General features: G+C 53.5%; 1 protein-coding gene across 5 annotated transcripts in view; it reads left to right on the plus strand.

Moving 5' to 3' along the window:
* The window catches only part of SLIT3 (slit guidance ligand 3), a 782,476-nt gene extending 761,291 nt beyond the window's left edge, over positions 1-21,185 (plus strand). For 2 of the 5 annotated variants that reach the window (XM_027771828.1, XM_006148363.3), the window contains exons 31-36: positions 1,298-1,538; positions 3,076-3,206; positions 14,112-14,266; positions 15,368-15,644; positions 17,177-17,385; positions 19,631-21,050. In XM_027771828.1, coding sequence (XP_027627629.1) covers positions 1,298-1,538; positions 3,076-3,206; positions 14,112-14,266; positions 15,368-15,644; positions 17,177-17,385; positions 19,631-19,866 — 1,249 coding nt within the window. In that variant the 3' untranslated portion in view covers positions 19,867-21,050. Of the gene's footprint in view, positions 1-1,297; positions 1,539-3,075; positions 3,207-3,519; positions 3,773-14,111; positions 14,267-15,367; positions 15,645-17,176; positions 17,386-19,630; positions 21,051-21,114 lie in introns of those variants that run through there. The other 3 variants (XR_003549377.1, XM_027771827.1, XM_006148365.2) reach the window with 3 other exon arrangements.
* Positions 21,186-24,886: the final 3,701 nt, after the last annotated feature.

A 24,886-nucleotide genomic window follows, 5' to 3' on the forward strand; every position in this document is an offset into this window, starting at 1 on the left:
TCTATCTCTCTCTCTCTCTCTCTCTCTCTCTCTCTCTCTCTCTCTGTCTTTCTGGCGAGCACATGCGCCATATGTAAAAAACCTCTAAAAAGAAAAAAAAAGAAAGAAAAAAAAGGAGATGAAAGAAAAAGAAAAGGAACGATTCCATGGTATTTAAGACATTTGCACTGCTGGCAGCCATGACTAGCACCCAACTCCAGAAAGTTTTCATCTTACAAAACTGAGGCTCTGTACTGCTACGCAGGGGCTTCCCATTCCCTCCCTGCAGCCTCCAGTGCTCCATTTTCTGTCTCTAGGACTGACTATAGGTAATGTAAGTGGAATCATATGGTCTTTGTCTTTTGTGGCTGGCTTATTTCACTTTCACTTAACATAATGTTCTCAAGGTTCATCCACATTGTAGCATATTTCAGAATTTCATCCTTTTTAAGGCCCTGTAATATTCCATTGTGTGTGTATAGACACGTATCTATATCACATTATACACATATGCATACATGTTTATGTGTGTATCACATTTTGATTATCCATCCGTTTGTCCGTGGATGGGAATCTGAAGTTCTTTTGTCTAAGAAAGATTTTTGCTCTAGCGCGTGTGTGCTTGCCAGAGAGACGGACAGAAAGCAAGAAATCACCCCCGGGGGAGAGAGCCATGCTGCAATCCCTCCTCCTCCATTTCCCTCTCAGGATTTTGGGCATGCATGCACGTGTCCCCGGCATGAGTTTTAAGCCGCCCGCCGGGTCCAGGACTCGGACCACAGTCAACTACATGAGGAGTCCAGCAACATAATCATCATGCCATCTGGTCCTGGGAATCTTAAGAATTTACCCTAGACAATTATTATTATTTTTTTAGAGGATTTTTTTGCTATACGGCGCATGCATCACCAGAAAGACTGAGAGACAGAAAGCGAGAAATCACCTTCCAGTGGGGATGACCATGCTGCAATCCCTTCTCCTCTTAGGATCTTGGGCCTACACACACATGCGCCCGGCATGAGTTTAAACCACCGGGCCTGGGATTCAAACTGCGGTCTGCTACATGGGAGTACAACGACATAGCCATTACAGTAACTGCTGGTCCCTACCCCAGACAATTCTGACACTGAGATATGGGGAGTCCCATTATTTTAGAAATGAGGAAGCTGGGACTTAGAGAAGGAAAGGGACTGCCCCATTTGGTGGCGAGTCCTCAGCTCCCGTCTCACCACACCTCTCTGCTAGAGATCCCCTGGCCTAGTTGTTGGTTTCTTCATCATCATTCTCCCTCCTTCCGTTCGCTCTACCCTCCTTCCAGTGGGCTCTTCTGCGAGCACCCCCCGCCCATGGTCCTGCTGCAGACCAGCCCCTGCGACCAGTACGAGTGCCAGAACGGGGCCCAGTGCATCGTGGTGCAGCAGGAGCCCACCTGCCGCTGCCCACCGGGCTTCGCTGGCCCCAGGTGCGAGAAGCTCATCACCGTCAACTTCGTGGGCAAGGACTCCTATGTGGAGCTGGCCTCTGCCAAGGTCCGACCCCAGGCCAACATCTCTCTGCAGGTGCGCACCGCCCCACCCTGCCCTCAGAAGGGCCTCAATGGGCCCCATTCTCCGACGGTTACAGAACAGCCCAGCAGTCTTAGATCCGAGCAGGCCTGCTCCTCCTCTGATGCATCATGAGGACAGTGCAGCTGTAGGAATCTGAACCAGCTCTGTCCAGAGAGTTCCAGAGATAAGTCCTGACCAGCTCTCACTGTGAGCAGCAACCCCCACCTCAAGCCTCGAGAAAATTCCTCTAGAAAATTTACATTCAGTTATCATGTGCCACACACTTTGCTGGGCGATGGGGATTGAATAGAGAAAGACAGGCAAAGCCCCTTGTCCGGGACAAGATGACAAGGAAAACGACAGGGACAACCCTGGGTACATGAAGGAGGGGGGGCAGTGACCTCAGCCTGGCAGGAAGGAACAAGGTGCTCCCCAGAGACACTAGAGCTGTGGACAGTGGCCCCGGCCACGTGGGCTTGGACCCTCCTGGTACCACTAAGCACTCAATGGGGCCCTGTCTTCCTTTTGGCTGGAGCCGCGTTACCCCAGGTTGGACCAATGTTGTGGGAAAGTACTCATTTGGCAAAGAGGTACCAGGCACCTCTACATGCCAGTCACCATTCTAGGCAGCACCATTATAGAAACTCACAAAAGTTCAAACTGCCCATCTCGTGGAGAGTACAGCCCAGTGGCCCGGCCTCTGGGGTGAGGTGGACCCTGGGCACAAAGAAGGATGCTGGTTACCCTCGCCTGGCCTGCCCTCCTCCCTCAGCAGGGTCCCACCCAGCAGGGTCTCACTGCTGGTCCCTGCTGGCCAGCGCCCAGGCATCTGCCGTTCTGCCAAACTTGCCTGCTCCACATCCCAGCCAGCTCTCCGTGTGCAGGGGGTGGGAGCCCACAGACTAACTGGAGAATCCCATCCTGCAGCAAGTGACTGGCCACAAGTGCCCTCTGCATGGCTCTCCTGGGACCAGCAGGCCTCAACCTGGGCCACCTCTTAAAATCACCTGGGGACTCTTAAAATTGTCTTCACTCAAGCCCCGCCCCCAAGAGATTCATGTGTACCTGCTCTGGGGGGAAGCCCAGACACTGGTATTTTCAAAACTCTCTGGAGATGATGCCTAGCACTGTGCCCGGGTCACAGTCAACACTGAACGGCATTAGTTAGCATTTTGTTTATAACTGCTATTATTAGACTTTATTCAGAGAGACTGAGGCCCACGAGGGACAGGCACTTGGGTAGACTTAACCTTGTACACAGTGAGAGAGGACAGGTGGACGTTGGCCCCCGACACACGTGGACACGTGGACGCGGTGGTACGTGGTAGGTGCGCAGTGGATACGTGGTGACGTGGTTGGAAGGGGCTGGAGTGTGAGTCTAGGCCCTGACTTCTGGGAATTACAGACTAGGTGGAAGAGGAATGATGGAAACGATTTCAGATCTGGGATGAGTTCAGAAGCTGCTGGAAGGAGGGGTCTGTGAGGTGGGGTCAGGGGAGGTCTGGCCTCAGGCAAGTCCCAACCCATGTGCTCTGGCCACTCCCTGCAGGTGGCCACTGACAAGGACAACGGCATCCTTCTCTACAAGGGAGACAACGACCCCCTGGCACTGGAGCTGTACCAGGGCCACGTGAGGCTGGTCTATGACAGCCTGAGCTCCCCACCGACCACGGTGTACAGGTGAGGCCACACCCTCCCCAGTGACAAGCCCCGCCCAGTCTTCCTGCCTCCAGCCTTCCACTGGTGCCATAACGACGTCTCTTCTCCAGGCCCACCACACTCACACTTCCTCCTCGCTGGGTGGCAGGTGGGCGGGAGAAAGGTGGTGGAGGAAGAGGTGGGAGAGGAAGGCAGGCCCACAGGGCCAGATGACACCTCATTACCATAAGATAAATGGCCGCTGGCTACTGGGCGCCAAGCGGGGGCCCTCCAATGGGGACAGGGCTGCTTAATGAGATGCCCTTTTCCAAATGTCATCCTAATCTTTTATTAGTTTAAGAAAGAAAACGGAGGTGATTAGCATGCAACTCGAGGGGAAGAAATGGAGCGCTGTGAGGAAGCGGGAGGACTTCTTAGGTGACTTTCAAACTGTTCTGAAGGACAGTTTTCCTGAACGTCAGGCTTTGCAGCAGTCACCCGCGTTTCAGTGTCCCTGTGTCAGCTGTCCTTCACAGGCACGGGACAGCAGCTTTCAGCCTGCTCCCCCGTTTCAGTTAGCGTTTTCTTAAGATAAAATGTCCAGAAGTCACAGGTATACCATTTGACATTTTTTTTTCACTTCTCAGTAAAATTAATACTAATAACTATGGAAATAAAAACCACTTAGTTATAATATCTTTATTTTTTAATTTTTATTTATTTATTTATTGGAGAGGATTTTGCTATGGGGCTCATGCACTCACCAGAAAGAGACAGATAGAGAGACAGAAAGCAAGAAATCACCCCTCCCCCCAGGCGGGATGGCCACGGCCGCAATCCCTTCTCCTCCATTCTCCTCTCGGGATCTTGGGCACATGCACCTGGCGTGAGTTTAAGCCACCGGGTCCAGGACTCGAACCACAGTAGACTACATGGGTGTCCGGTGACATGGCCATTATGCCAACTGGTGGTCCCGTTGTAATAGTTTTAGAATAGTTACAAAAGTAACTAGTAAAATTTCGGAATGTCTGTCTGTCACACTAGTCTGGGAAGCCGAGGAGGAAGGAGAGTCTCGTGGGGAAGCCTGTACAGAAGAAAGACCTTTTGGAAGCAAGAGCATGTTTAATTGGGATTGTGAAGAGCGGCCATTTTCTGACTTTTTTTCACCCAAAAACTCAATCTTTTCTGCAGTCAAAACTGTTCTGAAGGCCAGCTGGATCCCACATGGCCATTTACACAGTTCGTGTCCAGCCCTGGAGGCTGGGAAAACAGTGTAGGAACATGTGTGTGCATGCCCAAAATCCCAAACGGAGGGGGAGCTGGAGGAGACAGGACTGCGGGGTGACCGTGCCTCGTCAGAGGGTGCTTTCTCCCTCCCCCTCTCCCGCTCCCAAGCTCACATACTCTGGCAAAATTAAGTATATAGATATGTATAGAGAGAATTCAAGAACATTAAATACATAGAGGCTAAACGGGCCACAGGGTTGGAGGGAGCCAAGTTCCCTCTTCACCCTGCTGTCATCAAGGGCCTTAATATTCTTCCAGCAAACCCAGTTTGAAAGCCATTAATTAAAAGCAGGGGTTCCCGAGTGTGGTCCCCCAGGCCCCAGTCCCAGCATGACCTGGGGACATGGTAGAAATGCTCAAGACTCCACCCCAGAACCACTGTCTCAAAGACTTGGGGAGTTGCCCCCGCAGACCTGTTCCAGGAGCCTTCCAGGAGTTTCCAAGGCCCAGGTCTGAGAGGCACCGTGCACAGGGAAACCTTGCTGGAGAAGGGGCCACTGAGTTTGGCATCGAAGAAGGGAAGGACAGAGAGCAGGTAGAAGCCGTGCTGGAGAGAGGTCAGATAAGGGGTGAGGAGGAGGGCGCTGACCAGAGCAGAAGGACCAGCTAAGTGAGGGACACTTGGGTCCAGGGGACACAGAGCAGGAGCTCACCCAAGAGGCCCCAGCGCTCCACACAATCTGGGCTTAGTTTGTCATGCCAATCCACCTTGGAATACAGTTGCTCAAACTCTTTGTGCCTCACTCCCACCCCATGAACCAGGCAGCAGCAGGGCATACCTCCTGGGGTGGTCGCTCAGGGCTGGCGTGACATTTGAGGAAGCACGTGGCAAATGGAGCCTCTTCCCAGTCACCTGGGGACAGAGGTCCAGGCCAGGCGTCCAGGAGCAGTGGAGCTCCACCCAGTGCTTGGGGCCTTCCCCCCACTGTCAGGGGTGGAGGTCCTTGGAAAGGGGGTGCTGTTGGTGGTGGGGACATGGAGACGCTGTGCGGAGTTATGGGATGGGAGCCAACTGCTGCCTCCCCGAGGCTGCCCAGGAGTCAGACGAGCTACAGCGAGCAGTGCTGAGAAGCCACCAGGCTCTTGGCCTTACTAGCAGGAGGATCGAGTTAAGGCCATCCTGGCCTGCACCCTCGGCCGAGCCTGGTGGCAGGTCGTCCTGCCCTCCAGGACTCCACGTGAGAGAGCTGTTCTACCAGCGGCCACTCTCACCGCCCCCCGCACCCCTGCTGGGGTCAGGCCCTGGCAAGGTGCAGGCACAAAGACGGGAGGCTGTGGCTCCACCAGTTCTCCCTGGAGAGGCTGGCGGCGTGCTGGGGACACTAAGGATGCAGCAAACAGTCCTGCTTCCCCGGAATACCCAGGAAAGCTCCCTGGAGGAAGAGGTAGCATTTCAGCTGAGGCTTGAGTCTTGGCTAAGGAATTGGTTCCGCAGGCTGAGAAGTGAGGAGGGCCTGGGGAAGGGAGATTCCTCGGGGTACATGGGCCCCGAGCGGGGAGGGCTGGGATTCATGGAGGACACAGGCTGAGCTGAGCACCTGAAGGGCTCAGGTGGCCATTCGGTTAGAGAGAGACAGAGATCTCTTCCCAGGAAGGCCTCCTCAGGACCCCAGACTATAGTATGCTCAGGGGGGCTAGCAGCCTGCAGCCCTCTGTGAGGCCCCCAACCAGCCCTGGGAGTGGGGAGGAGCAGCCACAGTCCCCAAGGGCACCCGCAGGCTGGGTTCCTGGCCTTCTCTCGCCCATGCGGACTTTGTCCAGCGGCCCGGCCATGGCCCCAGACAGTGACAGGATTCTGTCCCAGGCCCCAGGAAAATACAGAGGAAAGCACTTCTGAGACCTTCCCTGCCCAGAATGGGGACGGGCTTCACTGTTCTTGGGTAGTGGGACTTGTCACAGGGCAGACTCACCCACTGGCAAGCCGACCAGCCCAGAAGGTGACACACAGGAGAGTGGTCTGGGGTCTCAGTAGGGAGTAGTTGGGACTTCGGTAGCCTAGAAGGGACAGGCCCTGTCCAAAGGGGCAGCTGATCTCAGCTCCAAAAGGTGCTGGCATGTGGGAATACAGACATCAGGAGAAGCTGGAAATTCGGGTGTCTGTGACGTAGCTGGGCTTTTCTGTTTTTAATAGTTATTTAATTTTATCTTTTTTTTTAACTTGCTATAAGGCATTACTCTCACCAGAGAGAGACAGAGAGAGAGAAAGCCATCAGGTCTGAGATTCAAACCCCTGTCACCCATGTGGGAGTCCAGAGCCTTTACCACCATGCCACATGTTGGCCCTGAAATAGCTGTTTTTTTCTTTTTCTTTGGAGAGGTTTTTGCCATAGGGCGCGTGCACTCGCCAGACAGACAGAGAGAGACATAGAGACAGAAAGCGAGAAATCACCCCCCAGAGGGGATGGTCACGCCGCAATCCCTTCTCCTCCATTCTCCTCTCGGGATCTTGGGCACGCACGCACACGTGCCCGGCGTGAGTTTTAAGCCACCAGGTCCGGGACGCGAACTGCGGTCAACTACATGGGTCCAGCAACATAGCCATTACGCTAACTACTGGCTCCCTGAAATAGCTGTTTTTAAATGTCCATTCAAAGCACCTGGCGTGACTCTGTTTGGCACAGTGCACGCTCCCAGAGGCAGTCCACTGCCAAGGTCTTTGTCTCATGCGATCCTCACCACAGGCCCCAGGCAAGCATCACCACTCCTGTGTGAGATTAGAAGCCTGATGCTCGAAGCATGCCCAGTAAGTGGCAGAGCTGGGATTGAAACCCAGGTTGGACTTCCACCAAATCCCGTTCTCCCACATGCTTTACTCGGGCACGAAGGGGTGGGGGTGCGATAGAGTGGGCGGGCCCCACAGCTGGGGTGGAGTGAGGGCATTGCTGCCTCGGTCCCAGTCTCAGCTGCTGCCTGAAATGCCAGCAGCTCTTGTTCCTGTGAGGCTCTGTCGCCACCTACTGGTCACAACTCAGTCCCCAGGTGAGAACAGCCAGCGCCTGCAGGAATGAGCCTCCTGGGAATCCCCTTCCTCCCACCTGGCCTGGGATCCTGCCTCCACCAATTCCATGTGACACTTCAGGATGGGCACCTTAGGTCTCTGGCACTAAGTGTCTTATTTCTGGAGTGGAGGAGGAGCTGCCTCCCCGCTAGGGGTTGTGAGGGTTGGAGGAGAGAATGCAGGTCAGGGCTTACTGCCGTAGCCAGCACAGGCCCGGCTGCCGCCGAAGGCCCACGCATGTCCGCCATTGCTGCAAGCCCTGGAGAAAGCTCAGACGGGAGCCGTCAGCCACCACCCCAGGCAGCCCTGCCTGGCCCGATGGTATGAGGAAGACTCAGAGCCCTCGTCTGTCCCCTAAACCTCTGAGTGTCACCCAGGAGACTAATTACTGGGGCTTCGAACCATGGAATGACCATTTCTTTTAGAAGTTTTTGGGGTTTTCTCGATTTTTTTCCTCTCCTTTCATAGCAGCCAAGCCATTTTTCTCAATGATACATTACTTCAAAAGTCAAGATTTAATTTTTTTTAATTTTACATTTTTTGTCACAGGGCACATGCACTTGCCAGAGAGAGCCAGAGAGAGAAGGAAAGTGAGAAATCACACCCCCCATCTCCTCCACTCCCCTCTCGGGGCTTTGGGCACACATGCACATGCATCCAGCCTGTTTTTCGGGCTATTAGGTCCAGGATTCAAACCGTGGAGTCGGCCACATGGCCGCACCCTAACCACCATGCCACTGTTTCATGTCCAAGATTTAAATCTTTTTTTAAAATGTATAAATAGGGGGCTGGCAGGTGGCGTAGTGGTTAAGGGTGTTGGACTCCCACATAACCAACCACAGTTTGTGTCCCAGACCTGGCAGCTTGCTTTCTCACTTTCCCTCTCTCTCTCTTTCTCTCTCTCTCTCTCTTTCTCTCTCTCTCTTGCTCTGTCCCTCTCTGGTCAAATTAAAAAACAAGTAAATAAGTAAATAAAGTTAAATAAAATAATACTAATTAGACCTGGTGGTAAAAAATCAGAAATTTCAGTGTGGCCACCCCAAGCCTCCAGAGACCCACGGTTTCAAAAGTGCCGGCTGTGGGCGTCATTTCAAGGAGACCTTGGTTCACATGTGGCAGGAGGGTGGCAACTTAACTCATAGCACCTACTGGCACAGCCGTGGTTCTGGGAGGAGTGGGAATCAGAGTGCTGACAGTGACCTCGGCCCCACCACCTAGCAGTGCTCCTTGGTCACGTTATTTAGGGTCCTGCCCTATAAATGTAGTCCCCATTAGAGCGCCCTCCTTAGAGATGGTTATGGGCCAGTAGAGGGATGCAGAACCCCCAAGCTCTGGTGGCTGTAGGCCGCAAAATCAATAAACAGGCTCTTCTAGCGTCCTCTAACCTACTTCCTCGCCCCAAGCCCTGTCATACCCAGTTCCTCACGCCCAGAGCAAAGGTCAGGGAGAAGATCATTCTCACCTTTTCCTGAGCACCTGGGAGGTGTCAGAGGTGTATTAAAACTCAGTGTCGGGACCAGCAGGTAAACGTGGTGGTAAGGCAGCTGGCCCCCAGCCATAATGTGGCCAACTGCACTGCTCGAGTCCTGGACCCAGTGGCTTGAAAAACATGCCACACGTGTGTGCTTATATGCCCAAAGTCCTGAGGAGAATGGAGAAGAGGGATTGTGGTGTGGCCGTCCACCCAAGGAGTGCCCCCTGCACCCCATCCCAGTTGATCACACGTGCCCCATAGCAGAACTTAAAAAAAAAAAAAGTCAGTGTGAAGTGAGTACAAAGTTCACAGGAGCAGAAGTGGGGTTCACAGAAGTGCTGACTCGCCCACGATCCCTCAGCTGGAGGACCCAGTGTGATGCCAGAGCACTCGTCACCAGGCAGGAACTGGCTGAATGAAGGGGGTACCAGGAAGAAGGGGTCAAAGACTCTCCCATGTGGGCGCCAGGCACTGGGCATGGCAGAGGCTGGCACTTTGTCTGGGGCAGGAGCTGGTGACTGCAGCTCCAGTCGAGCCACCGTCTGCTGGCCGGGTACCGTGGAGGTGTGCACCAGGGCCTGGCTGGCCCTAGGAGCTTGGGACAGGAAAAGGGAATGGCACGGAGCCAAGAGCTGGGAAGGAGCTAGTGGTGTGCTTGCACTGAGTGTGTGTGTGTGCGTGTGTGCACGTGTGTGCGTGCGTGTCTGTAATGGAAAAACAGCTGCCCCAACCCCGAATCATACTGTTGGAAGGAAACACCAGACCACCCCTCCAGAGCTGCAGCCTCTCCACAGCCCCGTGCTGAGCTGCCCAGCGTCTGTTTACACACTGCCGTGGGCAGTTCATTTGCATCCAGCACAGCATGGCTTACAGGAAGGTTGGGGAAGTGTTTGCATGATTTCACCTGTGCAGTCAGAAAGCCTCGGGAGGGCTCAAGCTGGGGAGTTTACGGCCTCTGCACATCAGCACCAGCCCTCATCCCCCACCTTCACCAGCCCATCTGCAGGAGCACAGGCCTCTGCCTTGCCCTCAGCTCACAACTCAGAGCAGCTGGAGGCTTCTGGAGAATAAGCTTCACCTTCATATGGCTTCCTGGCATCCCAACAAAAACCAGTGGGCTCAGGCTCCACTCCACCACCCACTTCCTGTGTCTTGGCCGGATCCTCCATTGACAAGTTGGCCATCGATTTAAAAGAAAGGAATGTGGAATGTGAGCTTCCCTAGTGCAGGTGCCCAGTCTGTCCTGTTCCCACTGACCCCCAGCACTTGGACGCTGGGGCCATGGGGCAGGTGGGTGAATGAGTGGCTAGGTGGATGGATGGAGGCTGGACGTGTAGATGAGCTAATGAAGACATAGGTGGGTAGGTAGATAAACGGATGAGGGGTGGATGATTGGATGCCAGAGATTTTCCTTTTTATTTTCCCTTTTTTTTTTAGTTTTGCGTATGCACTCACCAGAGAGTGATGAAAGACAGACAGAAATCACCCCCGGGGGATGGTCATACTGTAATCCCTTCTCCATTCTCTTGGGATTTGGGGCATGCACACATATGCACCTGGCAGGTTTTTCAAGCTACCAGGTCCAGGACTTGAACCATGCACTCAGCCATGTGGGATCTAGCCACCTTAACCACCACACCACCAGCTGGCCTCAAGAGGAGATTTTCTGAAAGGTTTGGTGTGTGGGCAGGGGGAGGGGGGGCGTCCTGAGCTCCTGCATGTGCCCCTCTGACATCACTTTCTCCCAGAGACTGGCACTCGGGTAGGAGTCACTGCATTTGCAGGCAATGGTGGTTTCTTGTTATTCATACTCTAACACTGAGAAATTCTCATACTTTCCCAGTAACTTACACTGTGCAAAGTGCTTTCAGGTACCTTCTCTGAGCTTCTCATGATAACTCTGAGAGGTTACCCTCCCCTTGCTGCAGACAAGGAAGCTCAGGCCGAACGTGTCCTGTTTGTGTGACTGGCCACGGTTCCATCCGGCAGTAAGGGACTCTGTTCTCGCCACTGCTTCCCACCTCAGTCTGTCCTCTCCCAAGCATTGCCCTTGTCTCTTTGGCTGATGGAATTTCTAAATCTGAGTCAGTCATTGAAACGTCCCTGCCCGCCTGGGTAACCAGCACCACCTCCCGGCCAGGATCCTCTTGAAGCCAGCAGAGATGCAGCAGGGAGATTTCAAGGGGAAAGGGAGCCTCAGGACCAGCAGTTGGCGTAATGGCTACGTCACTGGACTCCCATGTAGTCGACTACAGTTCGAGTCCCAGTGCCGGTGGCTTGAACTCAAGCCCGGTGCATGTGCATACATGCCCAAGATCCCAAGAGGAGAATGGAGGAGGGATTGTGGCATGGCCATCCCTCCTGAGGGGTGATTTCTCGCTTTCTGTCTCTCTGCCTGTCTTTCTGACGAGCACACACATCCTATAGCAAAAAACTCTCCTAAAAAAGGGGGGGGGAGGGAGCCTCTGTATTTGCTGCCCACACAGGAATGCGTGACTGGAGAAGACGGAGCTCAGCCTACCTCTCAGGGAGCCCTTTTTGTCAGGGAAGGAGGCAGTGTCATATCCCCAAGCTCCTGTCACTTCCCACAATCTTTCCCTCCCAGCCCCTGCCAAGGTAGAGTGTTGGAAAGAAGAGAACTCTGGGGTCAAAAATTTTGCCTACAGAACCAGTAGATGGCATAATGGCTACATCGCTGGACTCCCATGTAGTCGACCACAGTTCAAGTCCCAGACCCGGTGGCTTAAACTCACACCAGGCCCATGTGCGTGCATGCCCAAGATCCTGAAGAGAATGGAGTAGAAGGGATTGTGGTGTGGCCATCCCCCCGGGGAAGGTGATTTCTCGCTTTCTGTCTTTCTGCCTCTCTCTGTCTTTCTGGCAAGCACACGTGCCCTATAGAAAAAAAAAAAAAAAAACTAAAAAAAAAAATTTGTGGGGAAGAGGTTTTTGCTGTAGGGCGTGTGTGGTCGCCAGAAAGACGGAGAGAGGCAGAGAGACTGAAAGCGAAAAATCAACCCCCAGGGGGCATGACCAGGCTGCAATCCCTTCTCCTCCACTCTCCTCTCGGGATCTTGGGCATGCACACACACGCGCCCGGCGTGAGTTTAAGCCACTGGGTCCGGGACTCAAACCGCAGTCAGCTACATGGGAGTTCAGCGACAAAGCCATTACACTAACTGCTGGTCCCTCAAAAAAATTTTTGCCTACAAATTCTGTCTCTGGGGTGTACTGGCCAGGTGACCTCAAACAGATCACTTCCCTCTGGGCGTCAGTGAAGCAGGAGAGCTGATGCCCACTCCATAGGATTTTCACAGGGCCTTGATAGCTCAATGGGCTATTTAGCACCCAACCTGGATGTCCTATGCCCGAGGTGAGTGGCTGCTGTTTTGTTTGTTTTTAAAGAATTATGTTTTCTCATTTCTTTTTTTTTAATTTTTATTTTTAATTTTGATCAGAGAGAGAAAGGGAAAGTGAGAAAGCAAGCCTCCAAGTCCAGGACTCAAACCGTGGTCAGCCATGTGGGAATGCAGCACCTTAACCACCACGCCACTTGCCAGCCCCCTGGACGCTGTTACTGTCGGGCAGAGCAGGGAACAGGGTGTACCTCGGCTCAGATCCCTGCTCTGTCACTTAGTAGCTGCGGGGCTCTAGATGAACAGCTTAACCTCCCTGAGCTGCTCTTTTCTCCTGCAACGGGATGATAGGTGTGCCTTGTGGGGGTGTCGTGAGGCGCCGCTTCCCCAGACGTGGCACACACCCCACCCACCAGCAGTACGAGGTGAATTTAGGGGAAACTGAGACAAACTATGGAAACTTTAACTGAGAATTTACTTCGGACGTACTAGGAGAGACTATATATATATAGAGAGAGAGAGAGACTGATATATATATATAAATATATCACACCAAAATATTTCTTCTGGGACAAATATTCCCTAGAAAAGGGCTAACCTTGTATCTTTTCTGATATTTAGGAGTAAATTGATATTTAGGGGCAATTGAAGGCAAATGTTGGGGTTTGGGGTTGTGGGGAAGTCAGGGTGCATTTTTACGTAGAAAAACGTCACAACACTCCCGGCAACCCGGCGTGCTGAGTGAATAAGCGTCCAGGTGGCGCACGGGAAGGAGGCGCCTGAGGGTGGAGCTGTTGGGCTGGCGAAATGCCGGAAGGGCTGCACGTAATGATAACCAAAGGCAGATCTGCTCCTGGGCTGGATCTTTATTTTTGGGGGGGTGGGGGAGAGGTTTTTTTGCTATAGGGCGCGTGCGCTCGCCGGGCAGACAGAGAGAGACATAGAGACAGAAAGCGAGAAATCACCCCCCAGGGGGGGATGATCACGCCGCAATCCCTTTTCCTCCATTCTCCTCTCGGGATCTTGGGCACACACGCACATGCACCCGGCGTGAGTTCTAAGCCACCGGGTCCGGGACGCGAACCGTGGTCGACTACTTGGGAGTCCAGCGACATAGCCATTACGCTAACTGCTGGTTCCCCTGGGCTGGATCTTGTACTGGGAGGGGAAGATGCTCTGGAAGGCCTTCCTGGGCAGCCTTCCATGGTGGTTAAGACCCACAGGCCAACTGTGAGGTCTGAGCCCCAGGCCAGTGGCTTCAGAAACACACCAGGTGTGTATGCGCATCCCCAAATCCTAAAAGGGGAGAGATGGAGAAGGGATTGCCGTGTGACCATTCCCTATGGAGGATGCTTCTCTGTCTATCTCTCTTTCTGTTTCTCTCCAGTGAGTGCACATGCCCTCTGGCAAAAAAAAAGTTTTTAAAAAGGCCTTATTGAGTCCACTGAAAATTAGAATAGAGAATAAAGTATGACAGCGACGTTAAATTTACCACGGTTGGTAACTGTGCCGTGTAGATGTCAGAGAATATATCTGTCCTTAGGAAATGCACTCTGACTGTGTAGGGAGAGAGGGCCACGTTGTACTTAGAAGGCTCAGAAAAATGGTGTGTGTGTGCGTGCAGAGAAATGCATGCTAAAGTAAATGGAAGTAATGGAATCGGGGTAGTAAGTATTTTCTACGCTGGTTTTTATTTTTGCAACTTACGTAAGTTTGAAGTTATCCCCAAATAAAAACAAAATGTAAGTAGCGCAGATCAGACTGATGGCCCGGGCCTGCCATGGAAGGCACTCAGTGAACCCTCGGGCTCTCTCCCCTTCTCTCCCGGCCAGCGTGGAGACAGTCAATGACGGGCAGTTTCACAGCGTGGAACTGGTGATGTTAAACCAGACCCTGAACCTGGTGGTGGACAAAGGAGCCCCCAAGAGCCTAGGAAAGCTCCAGAAGCAGCCAGCCGTGAGCATCAACAGCCCTCTCTATCTCGGAGGTAACGCCCCCCCCCCCAGCCGTGCTGTGGCGCCCAAGCCTGGGTGCACTTCCTGTCAGGACAGTGGGCTCACCCTATGCACCTGCCTGGGCTCCTTTGCTCTCATCTTGGCTCCCACTGCCAAAGCCAATCTGGAAATGCTTCCTGGAAGAAGTGACAACCACGCAGATCCCTGAAAGGGTGAATAGGCATCAGCCAGGCCATGAAGAGAAGAGGACCTTGGACAGATACTTGGAAAGGAGAGAGCAGGGCTGCTGGGAACTAGATTTAGGGGTAGGGATTGGTAACGATGGCGCAGAGAGGGGAGAGATGGACGCAGAGAGCATTGCTAACCGGTGGTTCAGGCAGAGGGGGTCCACAAACACTTTCGGCCCAGAGCCATCCCTGGAAGAGCATGGCTTCTTCCTGGAGGAGACTGCCTCTCCCCTCCGCCTGCTGCAGTGTAGCAGAACAACGCTGGGTCCTCTGCCCCAGCCCCCAGCTCCATCTCAGGCTCCCACCTGTAGCAGACAGGCAGGAAGAGAAAACCCAAACCAAGCATCATGGAAAAGCAAATTACGTCCTTGCGTCAGTCTCTGGGAGGTGCTGAGAAGACACAGTGTAGTCTAGAATCCTTAAGTCCCAAGGGTGGGCTGATCAAGGCTCCTCCCCCTAATGTCCTCCCCTCCCCTCCCCTCCAGCGCGCCTGCCTGGGTTCTCTCGCAGGGCCTGGAACACAGGGCTGGGGAGGCCTGGTGGGGACAGTGGCATGAGTCAGTACACCACTCATCCCTTCCCGAGGCAGATGGTCCTCCCCGGGTCAGCTGGCTGGGCCATGTGGGGTGTGGGTAACCAGATCGCCTCATCTTATCTAGGCCGAGCCTAAGATATGGGTCATTACGGGAAATTTTCTGTATTTAAATATTGGCAATGAATTCACGTATCCGTCTGCATGGACCAGCCCCAGGTCTGACCCTGACCTCCTTGGGAGCAGCTGAGCCCAGACCTCTGAACACCTGCCGTGAACACGTGACGGCGCTTTCCTGGTCTGCGGAGAGGCCTGGGCCAGCAAGCAGGGCAGGGAGGGAGGGCCTCAGCGTGCTGTCCTGGGTCCTCCTGCAGGCATCCCCACCTCCACGGGCCTGCGCCAGGGCACCGACCGGCCACGGGGCGGCATCCACGGCTGCATCCATGAGGTGCGCATCAACAACGAGCTGCAGGACTTCAAGGCCCTCCCGCCGCAGGCCCTGGGCGTCTCGCCGGGCTGCAAGTCCTGCACCGTGTGCAAGCACGGCCTGTGCCGCTCTGTGGAGGAGGACAGCGTGGTGTGCGAGTGCCACCCGGGCTGGACCGGCCCGCTGTGTGACCAGGAGGCCCAGGACCCCTGCCTCGGCCACAGGTCAGTGTCCGAACCCCAAGGCCCTCAGCTCCCAGCATGGCCGCAGTCCCTGCCCCACCCGAGAAGGGGTGCTGAGATGCTAGAGGAACCGCGCTCAGACTGAGCCAGGGTCCTGGCAGCCAGACTGTTGGAAAGGTCAGGAGGCTGAGCTTAAGCTTCCGAGCAGCAGCAGGCCTTGTCACAGGCACCAGCAGGAAGGGCTGCTCACGGGCCTGTTTCAGCAAAGGTCCCTTAGAACCTGTCCAGGGCCCCAGCAAGCCCCCAAGGTGCCTCTGTAATTAGAAAAAAAGCACCCCTCTAGGCAAACACAGCATTTGGGCCCTTGGCCGGGCAAGGGGAACGAAGGTGAATGTTGGCCCTAACTTGGCCCCGCCCTCACCTGGTGTCCTGTGCAAGGCACCAAGCATGTGTGGCCATGCCCAGCGGAATGTGTTCATTCAACAGCGATTTATTTAGGGCTACTGTATACCAGACCTTCTCTCAGTATGAGAGAGCCAGTGTTCTCAGGGCCAGCCCCCACATGGCTGACTGCATGACTCAAGTTCCAGCACCAGAGGCTGGAGAAGCACACCCAGTACCTGTGGGCAGGTGCCCCAAATCCCAACCAGGTGGAGGAATGGAGAAGGGCTTGCACATGGCCACGCCCCATTAAAGGGCGCTTTCTCCCTCTCTCTTTTCTCTGTCCAGAGAGAGCACGTACACTCTCTGGAAAATACCTTTTAAAAGAGAGAGAGACCTGGTATTCTCAGTGTTAAAAACTCTGTATCAGCTAGAAATACCACTGGCGCCAAGATCAGTAGTTTGGTTGGCTGAGCAAACTGGGAAATGGAATTTTAGATCAGGAATGAGGGACAGCTGCAAAGGGTGTGCTTCCTGTGTTGCTCTTGAGTGTGCAAGCGTGTGTGTGAGTGTGTGTGTGTGTGTGTGTGCATGCCTTTATAATTAATATGAATCTTTGCTCTGAAAATCATCGGCAGGGGGAAAATGCATTGCAGTTTAAAACTGCAGACGTGGCTGCCAGTCTGTTTGGCGGCATGACTGTGCACGGGAGCCACAGAGGCGGGGGGTGCTGTGAAAGTTAAGAGCAATCCTAGGTATGAAGCCCCACCAGGGAGCCTGGGCAGGCCAAGGACCTGCGATAATGCGGTGGTGGCCATGGCAGTACTGACAGGAGTGTTGTCATTGGAGGTGGTAGAGCAATTAACATGTCTATGGACTGTTTAGATTCTTCCAGGTGGCCATTTGCCACTGTGACATGGGGGTTCCGATGTTTGTACAACAAGTCAGCTGGCCTCTGTCATGGTCACAGATGGCAGTGGACACTGGGCATGCCTATGACCTTCCAGCTGGTCAGACACTAGGACAGGGGATTCAGGAACCAAGAGATACTCAGCCCCTGGGCTGGAAGGGGGCAGCCCACAGGATTCAGAAGGCCTGTTGGCCTCTGGGCCTGGCCCCTGGCTGAGGGTTGGGGTGTGACACAGGAGGCCTCCAGCAGCACTCACTCTGGTCTGCTTCCTTTCTGCCCACAGCTGCATCCATGGAAAATGTGTGGCAGCTGGGACCTCCTATACGTGCCAGTGTGCTGAGGGCTACCAAGGGGCCTTGTGTGACCACAAGAATGACTCCGCCAGCGCCTGCTCAGCCTTCAAGTGTCACAATGGGCAGTGTCACATCTCTGACCAAGGGGAGCCCTACTGCCTATGCCAGCCCGGCTTCAGTGGGCAGCACTGCCAACAAGGTGGGTCTGCTGTGCACGTGGACAGGGCCCTGGGAAACAGCGGGGGTCAGAGTTGGACTCCAGACCCAGACTGCCTAAGCTCCAGTTCTTGCTGTGCCTTTTCAAGACTAGGGGACCTTGGTCAAGTTGTTTTCTAAGCGTCAATCCCCTCATCTTGAATATTGGGAATGTAGGGACCAGCAGATGGTGTAGCAGTTACATGGCTGAACTCTCATGTACTCAACCGTAGTTCAAGTCCCAAACCTGGCTGCTCAAAACTCATGCTGGGCACATGTGTGTGTACCCAATATCCCGAGAGGAGAGTGGAAGAGAAGGGATTGTGGCGTGGCCATCCCCGCTTTCTATCTCTGTCTCTCTGGTGAGTGCCCACATCCTATAGCAAAACTCTCTCCAAAAAAATTTTTTTTAATTTTTAAATAAAAGAAAATAGGGAGTATATTGGCTATTTGTTGCTATATGACAAAGGAGCCCCAGACCACAGCAGCTCAAAGCCATAATAAACATAATAAGCTGTGTGCATCTCTGCATAGGCTGTTCTTGGGTCCTCACACCGGAGGAACAGACCAGCAGGGAGCTCAGAGGAAGCCCCAGTCTTACATGGCCTAGCCCTGGATGTCACACTGTCATTGCCTCACTACGTGGGCCAGACACGTTAAGGGAGGGACTCCATAGACAGCATGAGTCCTAAAGTGTGGGGTGCAGGGAGTCGCTGGGGGGCCATTTCAGAATTTGGGGGTCTGGCTTCCATGCCTTACAGGGTTGTCAGGAGCCCACAGTCCACCCGTCCACCTCATCTAGTTTGGACTTTAAAGTTCTGTGAAGGAAGTGGCCACACCTGTTTCATCACTATTACAGTCACCCTCCTCTGCAGGGGATGTGTCTCAAGACCCCCAGCAGATGCCTGAAACCGTGGGTGCCCAGCCCATATGCACTGCATGTTTCCTCTACATGCATCCCCGCGGGCATGTTACTTTATATAAGCACAGTGACAGGCTGACAACCGTACGGGGATGACTAAAATAACTACTGTGGTAAAGTTACGTGAATGTGGCTTCTCTCTGAAAATACCGGCTCGTACTCTACGGTGCTCACTGTGCTTGGCCTGCAGTTGACCCTGACTCACTGCATCTGCAGGAAGTCAGCAGACTGGGCTGCCGTGGGCCTCCAGGCCTAGTTAGAAGCCAGTATAGACCCTGGCACTGGGAGGAGACAGTATTTGTGGGATAACTGGATGGCTGGATGAGTGGGTGTTTTAGCCTGTGGATAGAAATATCTGAAAACAGGTGATTTGTAAAGAATAAGGGTTTGGTGGAGCCAGCGGGTTGCATGGTGGTTAAGGCGCTGGACTCCCACGTGGCCAACCACTGTTCACATCCCGGACCTGGAGGCTTGCTTTCCCACTTTTTCTGCCTGTCTCTCTCTGTCTCTGCCTAGAGAAAGCATGTTTCCTAGAGCAAATTAAATAATACTAATAATGAATAAATACAATTAAATAATTATTTTTTTAAAAATGAAGAAGGATAGAGGCTTGGGACAGCAGGTGGTGTGGTAGTAAAGCACTGGATCCCACATGGCCGACTCCATGGTTTGAGTCCTGAACCCAGTAGCTTGAGAAACACACCAGGCACATGTGTTTGCGTGCTCAAACTCCCAAGACAAGAAAGGAAGAGAAGGGATTAAGGCATGGCGCCATCCTCCCAGAGGGTGATTTCTCACTTCCTCTGCCTCTCTGCCTCTCTCTGGAGAGTGCACACTCCCTATGGCACAATTCTAAAAAAAAAAAAGAAAGAAGAAGAAGAATAGAGACTTATTTGGCCGACAATTCTAGTGGCTGAAAAGTCCAAAGGAGTGAAGCTGGCCCTGTCACGATGTGGCCAACGGGCAGAAGGAGGCAGTCACGTGCAGAGAGAGAGGGGCCTGGGGCAGCCATCTTCCTTTACAACAACCCATCCATCTCAGATGGCAGACAGCATTCGCCTGTCCATGACGGCAAAGCCTCAATCCAGACACCACCCACTAGGCCTCACCTCTTAAAGGTCTCACTTCCTCCCAGGACCAGAGTCCAAACACGAACCCCTGGGGAGCAAACCACCCTCCAAAGCACAGCCATAAGTGAGCAGGCGGGGACGGGCCAGTGGGTCAGTGAACCAGATCACAGAGGTTTCCGGACAGCCTGCCCAGACCTGGCCCTGGCCCCGCCAGCCACCGCCTCAGTGCCCTGACCCGTCGCTTCTGCCCTCTGCAGAGAACCCGTGCCTGGGGGAGGTGGTCCGGGAGGTGATCCGTCGCCAGAAAGGTTACGCGTCCTGCGCCACAGCCTCCAGGGTGCCGGTGATGGAGTGCAGGGGGGGCTGCGGGCCCCAGTGCTGCCAGCCCACGCGGACCAAGCGGAGGAAATACGTCTTCCAGTGCACAGACGGGGCCTCGTTCGTGGAGGAGGTGGAGAGACACTTGGAGTGCGGCTGCCGCCCTTGCTCCTAAGCCTGCCGCCCCCCAAGGCCTCTCGGACTCGAGCTCGGTGGGGTTGGGACAGTCCCAGGGGAACCCCCCCCTTGAGATTCAGAGTGAAGGAGATGAAGTTGGAGATAAAGCAAAAGAAGAGAATATTAAGTATATTGTAAAATAAACAAAAATAGAACTTATTTTTATTATGGAAAGTGACTATTTTCATCTTTTATTATATAAATATATCACACTGTCTGAGTATATGTACCATATAGTGAGTTATTTTTACCGAGTTTTGATCTGTGTTGCATATGTGTTGTGTTTTTATAAATGGCTGTTTAAAATTTTAAGAAAAAAAGACTAATAAAAACAGTTTAAAACAGAAGGATAAGAATAAAGACATGTTAGGCAGTCTGAGAAAGAGGAAGAGATTTCTGTATTCTAAAACATCCGTGTCAGCAGAAACCGAGACCTGTTTACTGAGCTCGGAAGAGAAGTGTAGAAGGGAGAGGGGGAGGAGGCTGTTGCTTCCTCTGGCTTTTAACTCTGTTCTTCTTTTCCTTGAAAGCACCCAACTTTTAAAGTCCTGGCTGGCTGTGCCCAGGGACGCCTGGTTCTTCCAGGAAGAAGAGCCCGGAGCCCGGCCTTCTCAGAGTCTCACTGCGACCCGGAGCAGGTGCTGCCCTGTCTGCCCCAGGCCCTCTGTGGGTCTGAACCCCGGAGAGACCCCCTTCTCTTTCCTGACTGGTCCCGGCTTCCATTAGAGGACTCACTACCTGAACGTTGCTGAGAAGAGGGGCCACCTGGGTGAGGCGAGGGAAGGGGGGGCATGCTGTCCCCTCGGGCCCCGGGCACTGCCCTTCCCTGAGAGCCCAGCCTGCCTGCCTCCCTCCCGCCAGCACCACAGTGCAATGCGCAGTGGGATGGATAGCAGGCAGCCATCTCTGTGGGATAAAGGAGGTGGGAGCCAAGCCTGTCCACAGCCCGAGCAGGTGTCAGTCTCCAGAAGGTTCTCGAGGGCTGCTGCTATAGGAAAGACAGGCCTCTGCCTCCTGATCCTCTAGGCCACCTCGGCACAGACCCCTTGCCCAACTCCAGTGCCTCCCCAAAGTGTATGTACTCGGATCTGCCCCGTGACCTGTGCCTCCCAGGGGAGGGCAAAACCCCCTTTCATAGACTAGGAAGCCCGGCCTCTCTCGGGCTCTGCGCTCACCTGAAGCCGTACATCTGGTACATGGAGGGTCCTGGCCAGGAGTCTGACAGCTCCACATCCTTCCTTTACAGTGGGTGAATGTGGAAGATGCAGCAGTTCAGGGCCGGCAGAAACGCCCCCAGGAAAGGAAAGCTCTCTCCCCGCTCGCGTCTTGCCGCCCGAGCATCTGGAAGTCTAGAGAGGCACATATCCTGGGACTGAGCAAAGGCAGCCTGTCCCCCAGACTCCATTCCCGACGGGGACTTCCCCCAGCTTCTTTCCAGGTCTCTCTCCCCCACCCTCATGTGTCCCCTTCCACCCCCTGCCAGGTTAGTGCATGGCACTCAGGGTCCCAGCTGTGCACACAGCGCCCTGGCTCTCACCCACCCCTCCTTCCTTCAGGAGCCTCCATTGTGAGGTGTGAGGGAGGGCAGCTGGGGGCTCAGGGGACCTCCCCAGAGGAGCCGAGTTTCTGTGAGGACCAATGATGGGTCAGAGACGTCAGGAATAACGGAGGGAGGAAGAGAAGGAAGGAAGGCGGAGGAGTACAAGGCACGTGGAAGGAGGGGAGGCAAAAGGAGAAGGGAAGGGAAGAAGGAGCGGGAGGAAGAAAGGCGGAGGGGTCCCCTCACACACGCGGGCTGCTGTGCATGGCGTCCCCTCCTGGGCCCCAGATGGGCGTGCTTCAGTTAGCACGCACTGCGTTACACATCGGATATTCTAATCACTACAGATATGTACATATGTACGTACACACAAACGTGCAGTTCTCCACGTAACCCTGGAGAGAGCACGTCAGCCCATTTTACACTTGAGTAAACTGAAAAGCAGAGAAGTTCGAAAACTGTCCCAGGAGTACATGGCGAATAAGTCGTAGAGCCAGGATTTGGGTCCCAGCGGTCTGATTACAGAAGGTGCTCGTTTAAGCACAAAGCCATACTGCTTCTCATACAAGAGAAATGTCCCTACGGTCTGGGGCAGAAACGGACCCCTGCTTCATGACGCAGTGAGTCCTCCGATGGCAATGTAAACGGGAGTGGCTGCCCAGAGGAGGATCATTCCAATCCTGGGACAAAAAGGAGTCGGCCACAGCGGGTGCGGGCGGTGAGCTCTCCGAAGAATGATCTGTTACAAAGCAGCGACACGTGAAGAGGCCAGGCATATTTTGGGGAGCGGTCAGCGGCCCAGGGTGGCAGGAGCAGATGTCACACTCTGGGGAGGAGAAATGAGGCAGACGTGAAGGCATGATTTCCCTGCAACGAGCCACGCGTGCCGAATTGGGCCACATGGGCTGGCATTGCTGTTAGAGCAGGGAGCTAGCAAGACGAGGTGTGGTTTAAAATACAACTGGCAGGAAAGCAGAGGAAGGCCTGGACAGGGAGGCAGGGTTCTGTCACCCAGAATGGCTGTGGGGGCTCCCACAGGCTCACTGGTGCCTAGAACACGCTGATTTGCAGATGGATCACAAACCTCTCTCTCTCTCTCTCTTTTACAATCATTGTATCTTATTTGTTTAATTTGACCAGATAATCAGAGAGAGAGGGAAAGTGAGAAAGCAAGCCATCAGGTCTGAACTTGAACCACAGTCTGCCACGTGGGAGTCCGCACCTTAACCACCACACCACCTGCCAGCCCCAGGATTACAAGTCTTTATGGCAACATGGAAGTAAGCTCAGTCCTGGAAGAGGTCTCCTGGGTTACTCTGACTCCCCTCCCATCCCCGCTGACCTGTAGCCCCCTCTGCCCCAGCAGGTAGTCTTGAGTCTTATTCCGGAAGGCCTGGACAGGGAGGCAGGGTTCTGTCACCCAGAATGGCTGTGGGGGCTCCCACAGGCTCACTGGTGCCTAGAACACGCTGATTTGCAGATGGATCACAAACCTCTCTCTCTCTCTCTCTTTTACAATCATTGTATCTTATTTGTTTAATTTGACCAGATAATCAGAGAGAGAGGGAAAGTGAGAAAGCAAGCCATCAGGTCTGAACTTGAACCACAGTCTGCCACGTGGGAGTCCGCACCTTAACCACCACACCACCTGCCAGCCCCAGGATTACAAGTCTTTATGGCAACATGGAAGTAAGCTCAGTCCTGGAAGAGGTCTCCTGGGTTACTCTGACTCCCCTCCCATCCCCGCTGACCTGTAGCCCCCTCTGCCCCAGCAGGTAGTCTTGAGTCTTATTCCACCAGCACCCCTGGCCAGCCCCCTCCGTATCCAGCACAGAGCATCTCAGCCTGCATCTGCAAGAGCCCCACCCAGGGTCACTGACTTCCTGGGAGGACTCAGCAGGCTGCTGGCTTTCCCTCTGCCTCCCCAAGGAACCTGCAGCTTCCCTCTTCCAATCACACCCTAAATTCAGCCGCAGCCAGCGAAAACAGCAAAAGAGCCAGGTTGGGTCTCTCAGTGTGGTTTGGGGAGAATTTTGAGACTTCCTCTCAAAATTGGAAGCACTGGCTCTAATAAAGGCCAAATACAGGAACCATTAAGATTTTCCCCAAAATGATGCTTTTCTAACAGAAATGAACACTCTCTCTCTCTTTCCTTGAGCAGCCGCATTCTAGAAATGGAAAGTTCTGTAAGACAGGAAGAGTTCGGTTTGTCAATCTACACCCTAAAAAGTATGTTTCAGTGTTTGTGTGGGGACGTCCATGTGCAAAAGGGCCACTTGAGCTGTTTCCCTTGAGCAGGATTCAGCAAAGGAGAAGGGAGGGTCCCTTTGTGATATACCCAAGGGGACACAGAATGACTGATGAGATGATGTATTTAAAAATGCTTGTAAAGTGTAAACTAAGTACCTGAAATGTACAATGCTGTTGTCATTATTACTGTGTGGTTGCTGTTGTTGACATGCCAAAAGGCCCTTTTTTAAAGACAGCTTTGCCTTTTCAGTCTCATAGCAAGGAACTCCAATTGGATGATTTAGAAAGACAAGAGGAGGACAAGGGAGAAAGGGCAAAAAGAGGAAGGGGATCTCCCAGGGCCAGAGAAGGAAAGGAGAGAAGCCCCCAGGGTGACCCTCAGAAGCCCAGGAACGCCCAAGGTTGGGATTGAGCTAACCTTGCCCTTGGACAGAGTGACCCCCAGACTGAGCTTCAGGAAAGGCAGACACCCACTGCGTTTGCTGGGAGCAGAGGCAATAATGACAAGGACTCGCACCTCAACGACTCATAGGGTCCCAGTTATCAGAGCCAGGGGCATCCTAGAGCATTACTGGGCAGGAAAACTGAGGGTCTGACTAATGGAAGAAATGGAGTGGCGAAACCATAGACCAAAGCCATCCAGATAACACCAGAGGCAAGGCAGGCCCAGGAGTCTGCTCAGGCCATCATTCTTCCTGCCACTCCACAGGAGGTTTTCAAGAACAGTGTAGCCTGGAACAGACTCTCCAACACTGATGGGCAGAGTGCCCTCACCCCGCCCCCGCAGCCCTGCGCAGGTGGCCTCTAAGCATAGGCTGCTTCAGTGGCGTTTATCCATGTTCTCTGGTCTGGAGTAAACAGTGCCAAAGGGAGCATTTAGGGACAGTTGTTGAGCGAGGCCAGTGAGCAGAACCAGTAAAGGCAGTTTTGGGTATTTGGCAAAACTTATTTCTCTAAAGCAACAATAGGTTCTAATAGGAAATTTTTAAAGACTTTTAAAATGGTATTTTAATGCTGCATCCCCAGTATGGAATAAATAATGTGCATTCTCTTTTCAGACTGTTATATTCTGGTGTCATTAAAATAAATGGATATGTCGCAGAAGAGCCATCAGATGCTCTTGTGAATACAGTAACTCAGCCCCGCTCCATGGTGTGTGCTTCATTTTCACCCCTGACTCACTCACTCTCTCTCTCTCTCTCTCTCTCTCTCTCTCTCACTTCTTTCT

This window comes from Tupaia chinensis, unplaced genomic scaffold, assembly GCF_000334495.1.
Source record: "Tupaia chinensis unplaced genomic scaffold, TupChi_1.0 Scaffold000234_1, whole genome shotgun sequence".
Lineage (NCBI taxonomy): Eukaryota > Metazoa > Chordata > Mammalia > Scandentia > Tupaiidae > Tupaia > Tupaia belangeri.